General features: G+C 59.9%; 1 protein-coding gene across 1 annotated transcript; it reads left to right on the top strand.

Annotated features, from left to right (window-relative positions):
• The first annotated feature begins 8,637 nt into the window (after positions 1–8,637).
• Positions 8,638–10,599, top strand: LOC121729467. The gene has a single exon (XM_042117988.1). The coding sequence runs from the start codon at positions 8,638–8,640 to the stop codon at positions 10,597–10,599; it is 1,962 nt and encodes a 653-aa protein (XP_041973922.1).
• Positions 10,600–11,005: the final 406 nt, after the last annotated feature.

Raw genomic sequence — 11,005 nt, 5'->3', positions numbered from 1 at the left:
ACGGGAGGCGGTCTCCCTGTCTAGCGCACGGCTGGACGCACGACTGGAGGCTTTGGAGACCCGTCTTCTCCCAGCCCCGCGTCTGCGCCCACCGCTTGCCGCTGACAAAAGAAACGAGAGCGCAGGGTCTGCTCCAACATCTGCAGAACCACCGCAACAAAGGACTGAGCCGGAACCAGCGGTATCGACATTGATGCCACCACTGAATCCTGGTCCGGCTCAAAAGAAGAAAAAGAAGGCAAAGAAATCTGCAGCTGCCGTAGAAGCAGCTGCGTCGAGACGCGAAGCTGCACCAACACCAGCAGCGCAGGGTCCCGCTCCTTCACAGACGTGGACGGAAGTTGTGAAGAGGAAGGGAAAGGTGCAGAAAAAGGTGGAAGAGCAGAAGAGGACACTGCCTAAAAAGAGGAAGAAAAGGAAGAATGGGAAACTGCGCGCGCCCAAGACTGCAGCAGTCGTCATCACGCTGCAGGACGGTGCAGCAGAACGAGGCGTGTCCTACAAGACAGTCATGGACAAAGCCAAGCAGAACATTGACCTGATGGCAATGGAAATCCCGTCCGTCAAGTTCAAGCAGGCCGTGACCGGAGCCCGCATGTACGAGGTCTCCGGCACAGGCTTCAATGAAAAAGCGGACGCCCTCGCCCAAAAACTGAGGGAGGTCATGGACGCAGCAGAAGTCCGCATCTCCAGACCCCAAAAGTGCGCAGAACTGCGCATTCTGGGGCTGGATGACACGGCTACAGCAGCAGAGATAGCGGAGGCGATAGCCAAACCTGGCGGCTGCTCTGCTAATGACGTGAAGGTCGGAGAGATACGGCGAGGACGAAACGGTCGCGGCTCGGCGTGGGTAAAGTGCCCGGTCGAAGCTGCCAAAAAGATTTCGACACCCAACAACAAGATCTATGTTGGGTGGACCGTGGTGCGGGTGGTGCTTCTGTCCGCGCGCCCCATGAGGTGCTACAAGTGCCACGAGACCGGGCACACCCGAGCGACCTGTCCAAAGGAGGTCGACCGCAGTCAGCTGTGCTTCCGCTGCGGCCGGCCGGACCACTCAGCGGCACAGTGCGAGAATTTGCCGCACTGCGCACTTTGCGAGGCAAACGGGAAGCCGGCCGACCATAGCGTCGGCAGCAGCAAATGCGGCAAACCCGCATCAAAGGCAAACCCGCATCAAAGAAGAGGAAGAGCTCAAAAAAGAGCCACGAGTCCCAGGAACCTGCCACTCCAACTACGGCGGGCTCCGGAACCGGTGCGGCCCCGATGGAAGCTCAATAACGGCTGCCCATCGCTTCCTACAGGGCAATCTGAACCACTGCGCCCGTGCGCAGGACATCTTGGTTCAGAGCATGGCACAGTGGTCGATTGACCTGGCCTTTCTATCGGAACCGTACCGTATCCTCTCCAGAAGCGACTGGATCGGTGATGCAGACGCTACGGTCGCTTTGGTCCTCGGACCGAGAATGTCTCCCCCATCATCCGGAAGAACAACTAGAGGAAGAGGCTTTGTGGTCTCCAGACTGGGGGCCCTCACCGTTGTGGGGGTCTATTTCTCCCCCAACAGGCCCTTAGCCGAATTCGAAGCCTTCCTGCTTCGGTTGACCGCCTTTATCAGCGGAGCGCCCGGTCCTGCAATAGTCGCCGGAGACCTCAACGCGAAATCTACGCTATGGGGCTCTCCGGCTACGGACGCAAGAGGCCGCGTGGTCGAGAGTTGGATGGCCTCCACTGGTCTTATGGTCGCCAACCGGGGCACTGTCAACACATGTGTCCGCAGACAGGGAGGGTCCATCGTTGACGTGACCCTGGTCAGCACCGATTACGCCCGCCGAATCACCAACTGGCGGGTGGAGGAGGAAACGGAGACGCTCTCGGACCATAAGTTCATTCGCTTCGACGTACGTGCACACGCGTCGGAGCTGGGCCGCACAATTTCATCCGGTGGCGGCCCCAAATGGGCCTTGAAGCGTCTGGATCGTGACCTCCTCGAAGAGGCAGCCATAGTCGCGTCCTGGGCGCCGCTCCCTTCGGACGATGCCGCGGAGTGCGCTGACTGGCTCAACGAGGCGATGCGCAATGTTTGCGACGCCGCAATGCCAAGAGTGGGACCGTTCAGACCGCGACGTCAGACGTACTGGTGGCGCCCCGAGCTGTTCCACCTGCAAAAGGAGTGCACGGCCACACGACGCCGGTACAAGCGTTATCGAAGACGGCGCAGAAGAGTCCAGCAGGAGGAGGACGCCCTCTACGAGGTGTACAAAACATCCTGCGCCGTTCTTCGTGACGCCATAAAGAAGGCAAAACAGGACGCATGGGACGAATGGCTGCGGACGCTAGAAGACGATCCCTGGGGCAAGCCGTATAAATGGGTGCGCCAAAAACTGCGCCCAGCGGCTGCACCGTTGACCCAGACTCTCGAACCGGATCTCCGTAACAGGATTATCTCGGCCCTCTTTCCATCTGGGGCCGAGTGGAGTCCACCCGTGACGACCCACCGGAATGAGAGTTCTGAGGACGAAGGGGAGATCCCGCCTGTCACATCGGCGGAGTTGGCGGCGGCGGTCCACCGGATGGGCCTCAAGAATACGGCTCCCGGCCTCGATGGCATCCCGGGACGCGTCTGGGTTCTCACCATGAAGGAGATGGAGCCGCGTGTACTCACCACTTTGACCAACTGTTTGGTCCAGGGTAGGGTGCCGCGGCGATGGAAGACGGGAAAGCTGGTGCTGTTACGGAAGGCTGGAAGGGCTGAAGATCAGCCGTCGGCGTACCGCCCTATTGTGCTCCTGGATGAAATAGCCAAAGTGCTGGAGAGGATCCTGGCAGCGCGTCTCGTCCAACACCTGGAGACCGTCGGGCCCAACCTGAGCGAAAACCAATACGGGTTTCGCTCAGGGAGATCCACAATAGGCGCGGTGGCGCGACTACGTGATATCGTAGAGGAGGAGGTTTCCCGTGGTGGGGTTGTGTTGGCCGTGTCTCTAGACATTTCTAATGCCTTCAACTCCCTGCCCTGGGCGACCATCAAAGAGGGACTTAGGCGGCACGGCGTTCCGAAATACATGCGCATCATCATCGGCGACTACCTTTCGGAACGCTCGGTGCAATACCCAACCCAGGCCGGGTGGGAGGAAGAAGACGTGGACTGCGGCGTTCCACAGGGATCGGCCCTGGGACCGGGCCTGTGGAACTTCGGATACGACCCGGTGCTCTCGGGCCCCAATCTGCCCGGAGTTGAAGAGGTGTGCTATGCTGACGACACCTGTACAATCAGCCGCGCTAAGACCTATCGCGAAGCCGTCATCCGAGCGACGGCTGGCGTCGCCCAGACCGTTCGCAAAATTCGCTCTCTGGGGCTAACAGTGGCGCTGGAGAAGTCCGAGGCCATTTGTTTTTACGGGCCAAGGAACTGTCCACCCCCCGGACTGGCGATCGTAGTCGGTGGAACCCAGATCAACGTCACACCTTCAATGACGTATCTGGGTCTCGTACTGGACAGCCGATGGACGTTTAAGGCGCACTTTGACAAGCTCCAGACGAAAGTGACGAAATCAGCCGGAGCCCTGGCCTCGCTGCTCCCGAACCTCGGAGGCCCGAGCCTCAGCTGCCGGCGATTGTATATGGGGGTCGTGCGCTCCATGGTCATGTATGGGGCGCCGATCTGGGCGGATCGTCTGCAGAAGGGCAACCAGCTTACCCTGGCAAGATTACAAAGGGTGATGGCTACTCGAGCCGTCCGCGGCTACCGCACTATTTCAAAAGATGCGGCGTGCCTGCTCGCGGGGGCCATACCCTGGGACCTGGACGCGCGCGCTCTCGCCGACGTATTTTGGCGTTGCGCAGAGGTCCGCGCGGTGGGAAGCAACCCACCACCGGACGCCGTACGTCGGTGGAGAAGCGACGCGAAGGAAAGGGCCATTGAAAGGTGGAAAGAGCGGCTGGCAGAGCCGCGGGTCAGCGTGGACTTGGTACTGGCCGTCCACCCAGTACTTAAGGAGTGGCTCGAACGAAGATCTGGCGCTCTCTCATTCCGCCTCACACAGGTGCTGACCGGGCACGGGTGCTTCGGTCGGTACCTGTGCGAGATCGCCGGAAGGGAGGAGGATACACGATGTCACCATTGTGGCGCGGATAGGGACACGGCTGCTCACACCGTGACGGCCTGTCCCTCCTGGATTAGACAACGTGCGGCCCTCACGGCCGCAATCGGACTTGACATCACGCTGCCAGCATTGGTGCGAGCCTTGCTGCGCAGCGAACCGGATTGGAAAGCGGTGGAAGACTTCGCCGAAGAAGTTATCTCCGCCAAAGAGGAGGCCGAGCGCATAAGAGAAAGGGAGGCGCTCGACCCCAGAAGACGGCCAAGGCGAAGGCGTCGTGCCAACAATGGCGATAACAACGTCCCGCCATAACCGGGGTGCTCAGGGCGGCGGTATGGGGATGCCGTCGTCCATTGCACTGAGTCCTCGAGTGGGTCGTGATGCGCAGGGTGCTCGTGCGCATCGCGACAAAAAGCAGCGGAATAGCCTAAGCAAGCCCCTACAGGGGCCTATGTTCGGCCTGGGTGGCTAGTAAACGCCCCCACAGAGAGGAGTCTACAATACCCACCAAGCAGACGTCCACTGACGGTGATGTGGTGTTTGTACAGTTCCCACGTCACCGTTAAAAGTGGTGAAGAGGAGCACCGCAGAGTTTTAGTGGGTAGGGCCGCGGCACTCACCATCATCGCCGCGGCGAGCCCCACATATCCGCAGCGGGAGTCCCCATCCCCTGCGTCGAATGCGTCACAGCATTTCTCTGCGAAAAAAAAAAAAAAAAAAAAAAAAAAAAAAAAAAAAAAAAAAAAGGTTAGGTTAGGTTAGGTTAGGTTAGGTTAGGTTAGGTTAGGTTAGGTTAGGTTAGGTTAGGTTAGGTTAGGTTAGGTTAGGTTAGGTTAGGTTGGGGGCGATACCGGTCCGTCCACGTCGTGTCCCTGGGCACCTCCCCCGTGCCATCGTGAGCGTTTTCACGGTGACACGGGAGGGGTGGCTGAACGCCGGTATGGGCGAGTGTTTGTGTGTGTGTTTGGCTGCGCCCACAGTGTGACGAAAGGGCCCGCGACCCGGGGTGTCGGAGTTTTGAGAATGATGGCAGATCGTATTAGGCAAAGTATTCTCCGGGTGGGTCCCGGCTCCTCAGGAGCCGGAGAATCCCATGCGCCGTCTTCGGACGGTGGCCGGCCCGTGTATACGGAGGGGCCAACTAATGCGAGGAAGGACGAGGGGGCCGCTAAGGCGGTGAAGAAGGAAGAGGAGGCCGCTAAAGCGGCGAGACAGAGGGCCATTTTGGCGGCGTTAGGAGGAGGAGGAAGTGACAGCGCGAAGAAGCGCGACAGCCCGAAGCCGGCGCCCATTACCGCGCCGGCGGCGGAGCTTCTAACGGACGAGGACATCGACTTCAGTCAGCCGCAGCCCAACGGCGTTGAGCGGATGCTGAAGTTGATGCAGAAGAAGAAGCTGAGAGGCGACAAGGATCTGCCGCGTGTCCTCTTGACACGCGACGTGAAAATGCCGCCTCCAAGCACCGGAAAAGACGACATTGGTAGAGACTCCCCTCGTGGTCGAGTCTCCCAACATGGACGAGACTATCCCGGATGTGACAGCGAGGACTGGCTCTCGGACTCCAGTGAGATGTCTGGCATATCGCTGGACTCCGAGGGCTTGCCCGCACTCTCGGAGAAGACGCGCCGTAAGAGGCGCTCTGACGACGACGTGACACCGCCCCTCAGCAAAGGGGCCGTGCCAAAAGCCAAGAGAGGACGCGGCCGCCCGCCAACGACTGGACAATATGTCGGTCTGGCGAAGGCACAGGCCGACCTGAATAGAGAGAAGGAGGAGGCCCTTCGACTCCGCGCGGAGGAAGAGGTAGCCGAGGCGGCCAGGACGGCGCGAGAGACGCGCTCTTCGCTCCTCGCGAGCCCCGCCCCCATGGAAGAAGACAGGCCAGAGCAGACCATCCACGCTCTGGCCCAATGTGTTGAGACTTCGCTGGGAACGATCTCCATGGTCGCAGCGAAGTCGAACAACCTGAAGGGGACATTCCAACGTCTTCTGAAGGAGGCGGTCAGTGATATACGCACTACCGTCGCCGCTATGAAGAACCGCGGAGCGACGGAGGAGATACGAGCCCTCGAAGCTCAGAATGCGCGGCTCCAACAAGAAGTGGAGTCTATGCGCAAGGAGTTAGAGGCGCTGCGTCAAAAAGTGTCGAAGCCGGCCGAGCAGGACATGCGCCAGCTGTTATCTGAGGTCTCTCGTTCTAACGTAGAGACCTTCAGCAACATGCTGAACGCTCGGCTGGCCGGACTGGAGAGTCGGCTCCTCCCAGAGCCTCGACTGCGACCTCCGCTCGCGGCGGACAGAGCCCGGAGTATCACACCGGCCGCCGTCGAAAGCGTTGAGGCGCCACCGGAACAGACGCCGGGGCCCCCGAAGCAGAAGGCCAAGGGGAAACCGGCCCCAAAGAAGACACGGCAGCCTGCCGCAGTGGCCCCGCAAGAGGCCCCTGCCGCACCCGAGGCGCCCAAGGCCAAAAAGGGCCGGAAGAAGAAGCGGCCGTCGATGGCTGCTCTGGAAGTGGCACAAGGGGGAGCGAACACCAGCTCCCCTCGAACTGAGGCTCCATGGACCACGGTAGGTCCAAAGGGCAAGAAGAAGAAAGGGGCGGCTACAACATCTACAGCCGCTCCGAAGAAGAGAAAACCGAGGCTTCGCGTCCCCGCCACTGCGGCCGTCGCTCTCACAATAGATGAGTCGGCCGTGAAGGCGGGTATGACGTACGCCAAGGCACTTGAGACGGCCCGGCGGGCAGTGAACATCGCGGAACTTGACATTCCGCAAGTCCGCTTCCGCCGGGCCCGAACCGGAGGGCGCCTCCTCGCGATTTCCGGCGAGGGCGCAAGAGAAAAGGCGGACGCCTTTGCCGCGAGGCTGAGGACCGTCCTGCCACCCGAGGTGAAGGTCGGACGGCCGGTGGCAAGCGCGGAGATGCGCATCGCCGGCCTCGATGACTCCACGACGACCGCAGAAGTGGTAGAGGCGGTCGCACTGGAAGGAGGGTGCCAGGCCGGAGATGTCCGGGCGGGGCCGATTAGAGAGGGGGCACGGGGGGACGGGTCGTGTTGGATCCGCCTCCCAGTCGCGGCCGCCAAGAAGCTCTCGAGCTCTGGGCGGTTGCGTATTGGTTGGGTGTCAGCGAGGGTGGCGTTGCTGGCCGCGAGGCCGACGCGCTGCTTCCGCTGCCAAGAGACCGGCCACGTGGCTGCCAAGTGCCAGTGCCCGGTGGACCGTAGCCGGACTTGTTTTCGGTGCGGGAAACCGGGGCACAAGGCGGAGGAGTGCGGGGCTGCAGCACCAAACTGCGCCCTGTGTGAGGCCGCTGGCAGGGCCGAAAGGGGGCACGAGCTGGGTAGATGCCCATCCACGTCAAAGCCGGCCCCCGGAGAAGACAAGGCGCCGACCAAAAAGGCTCGACACAAAAAGTCGAGACCTAGCGGCGTGCGGGCCCCGCCCGCTTCCGCCCGAATGGAGACGGATGCCTAGACCCGTGGGCGGTGATCGGGGGATCCCGCCCACAGTATGGGTCCCGAGAAGACAGCCCCCCTATAGCCCGGGGGGCTCTCGGAGAGGTACGTGGCTCAAGCCGCGTGAAGAAGGTGCCGGTTGCGGCTGCGCGCTGGGAGGGGCGGAGTTGTAGTCGCTCCGCGGTTCCCGTCCCTCCCGCACAAGGCGCATGACGAAGGGCTGGAGGGGTTTTAGTGGGTAAACCTCGAGTAGGGAGTCCCACATACCCCCGCCCCCTCCCCCGGGGGGGCGGGGGATACGTAACGTATTTCCCCTCCTCAAAAAAAAAAAAAAAAAAAAAAAAAAAAAAAAAAAGGTTAGGTTAGGTTAGGTTAGGTTAGGTTAGGTTAGGTTAGGTTAGGTTAGGTTAGGTTAGGTTAGGTTAGGTTAGGTTGAGCTTGATTTTTCCGAGGCGGAGCCTATGCTAGCTGAGGGATTTTTGAGTTCAAGGTGGCTACCGATGCGCCTATTGGTTGCAGATTTTTGGGTGGTTGTTGCGTCTCAAAAACCCCAGTGGTTTTTGAGATTTTTAATTTTTAGTGTTTTCACTAACTTGTAGGGAATTGTTAGTAGGTCGTCTAAGTAAACGTACACCGGTCGACGAGTTTGTCCCGGTGTGCCTTTGCGGGGGCGACCCCTAACGGGGGGTTTTAGTTCTATTCTTTTATTTGGCGTAGGTTTTGTTTATAACTTTGGTGTTTGTCCTAGATTTAGTTTTAGTTTTAAGATTAGATTTAGGTTATATATATTTGGGTGAACCCATTACCGGCTTCTGCCTGATTTCTTGGGCGGGGGACCGGTGGGAATTTTCGGCATTATGCCAAAAGGGGTTAAAGAGTTGGAGGGGGCTCAAGGGGGATCTACAGGGGGGGGTCGTGGGTCTTCTGGAAATGGACTCGTTTTGTCCTTTGAGGACATAAGGGCCTCTGGGGACGAGGGTAGGGAGCCTAAACGGAGCTCGCGGGGCGTCCGTGCGGGTGTAACGGTGGAAGAGCTGTTGGGGGTCGAATCGATTCCCTCTTTGTCGGAATCGGAGATGGTCGCTAGTAAGCGTCTTTTCTCCGAGATCTCCGGTTCCGACACGGAGGACGTTGGTGCTTCCAACAACCTTTTGAAGGTGCAGGCGGCCAAGCGCGGAAAGACGCGCGGCTCGTTGAGCAGACTTTCGGCAGCTCGTCAGGAGCTGCGAGAGAGAGCAGAGGAGGCTAGAGCGGCGGAATTCGTTGCCGCCCTAGAGAAGAAGGCACAGAAAAAGGAGTCCAAGGCGAGTAATTCCACTCCGCCTGGACCCCTCGATATAGATGTGGAGGCGATGGGTCCGGAGGACCTGCTTGGCGCTGCTGAGAGCAATCTCGAAGAAATCCTCAGCATCGCGGCCAAGTCCTCCAACTTGAAAGGGGGGTACGTCAACAAGATCCGGCGTGCCACATCTTCGGTGAGGTGTATCATTGACGCGCTTGCTTCGCGTACTGTAGCGGAAGAAACCCGGCGTCTCACCGCAGATAATGGTAGGCTACGTCGGGAGTTGGCAAACCTCCGCGAAGAAGTCCGCGCGTATAAGCGGGACTTCGAGGAGAGTCGTGCATCGGCGGCGAAGGAGAGGTCTTCTCCAATGTCCAACGAACAGTTGGGCATTTTGGAGAAGAGCATCGCCAAATTGGTGGGCAATTTGGTCGATGGGAGGTTGGCGGGGATAGAGGCACGACTGCCGCCCCCCGCTGTGATCCGCCCACCGTTGGCGGCCGATAAGAAGCGGGAGGCTCTTGAAAAGAGAGCTGCCGCCGAGAAGAGTCCGGCACCGGAGACTGCCGCAGTTCGCGACACATCTCCGGTGCTGATGTCGCCGGCAGTTCGCCGCCAACGGGAGGATTTCCCGGCGCTCCCAGTTCGCCCTGAGGTGCGCCCAGCTCCAGTTCAGCCCAAAAAGAGCAGGAGCAATGGTAAAGGAAAGGGAAAGGGGACTGAACGGCCAGAATCGGTCAACCCTGGCCCCTCCACATCTGGGAGTGCACCGCCTGAGGGGCTGGCGGATTCTTTGGCGACGACGGCCGAGAGACCGGTGGAGACTTCGGCGGTATTGGCTGCTGTTCCAGTGGTCGAATCTGCGGATCCATTGGGCGGGTGGACAGAGGTCGTCCGCAGGAAGACCTCTGCGAAGAAGGCGGCGCCGAAACAGCCGGCACAGGTGGCGGCTAAGAAGCCGAGGGTACAGATGCCTCGGTCCACGGCCGTCCTCATCAAATTAAAGGCGGACGCGGCGGACAAGGGCGCGACATACAGCTCGGCGTTGTTGAAGGCGGAGGGCGCCATTAAGTTGGAAGAGTTGGGGCTCGGCCCCCTCCGCATCAGGCAGTCGGCCACTGGAGCCAGGTTAATAGAAATACCTGGCTCTACTAGCCATGAAAAGGCGGATTTGTTGGCGGCCAGACTGTCCGAAGTTCTCGCGGAGGAGGCCGATATTTCAAGGCCCGTGAAGTGCTCAAATTTTAAGCTCACGGGCCTTTCTGACGCTGCGACTGTAGAGTCCGTCAAATCTGCAGTCGCAGGGGTGGGTGGATGCTCCCCCGCCCAGGTATGGGTGGGAAATATTGAAAGGGGGCTAGTCGGGACGGGTTTTGCTCGCATGAGCTGCCCAGTAACGGCTGCAAAAAAATTGGTGGAACTGGGCAGTTTCGCGGTCGGATGGAGCAGAGTGGTGGTGCATCTCGTGGACGCGCGGCCAAGTCACTGCTTCCGATGTCTGGGATTGGGGCACTTTGCTGCCATGTGCCCCCCAAAAATGAAGGATCGCAGTGGCTTATGCTACCGTTGTGGCTCACCTGGACACACTATGTCTGGGTGCAGTGTGGCGCGCCCAAGATGCGCAGTCTGCTCCGATGCTGGCAGACCTGCGGACCACGTTATGGGGGGTAAAACATGTAACCCCCCAGTAACCCGGGGAAAAGTTCCCTCCTCTGGGAGGGGACAGGCGGCGCCGGAAGCTGATATGTCTGAATAATGCCAGGACATCTCAGCTTCCTTCAGGCCAACGTAAATCACTCCGCTGCGGCTCAGGATCTATTCCTGCAGACCGTGGCGGAGTGGAGTGTTGACGTGGCGGTGGTCTCGGAGCCCTATTACGTTCCTTCTCAGCCACATTGGGCTGGGGACGATGAGGGCTCCGTCGCCGTTGTGGTGAGGCCAGGCGCTGGACCCCCCCTCATACCAAGAATGAGGGGCCCCGGGTACGTGGTGGCGGCTTGGGGAGAGTATGCCGTCGTCGGGATTTACTTCTCCCCAAATCGCAATCTAGCCGCCCTAGAGCAGTTCCTCGATGCTCTAGGGCCGCTGATCAGGAGGCTAGCCCCCCTCCCCGTCATAGTGGCAGGGGACTTCAACGCCAAGTCCTCGGCGTGGGGTTCCCC

Source organism: Aricia agestis, chromosome 8, assembly GCF_905147365.1.
Source record: "Aricia agestis chromosome 8, ilAriAges1.1, whole genome shotgun sequence".
Classification (NCBI taxonomy): Eukaryota; Metazoa; Arthropoda; class Insecta; order Lepidoptera; family Lycaenidae; genus Aricia; species Aricia agestis.
This window is presented reverse-complemented; position numbering and strand designations above follow the sequence as displayed.

What these genes read in the sequence shown, in the direction of transcription:
- LOC121729467 (XM_042117988.1), top strand. Translation starts at nt 8,638, where the DNA reads ATGGTCGCTAGTAAGCGTCTTTTCTCCGAGATCTCCGGTTCCGACACG.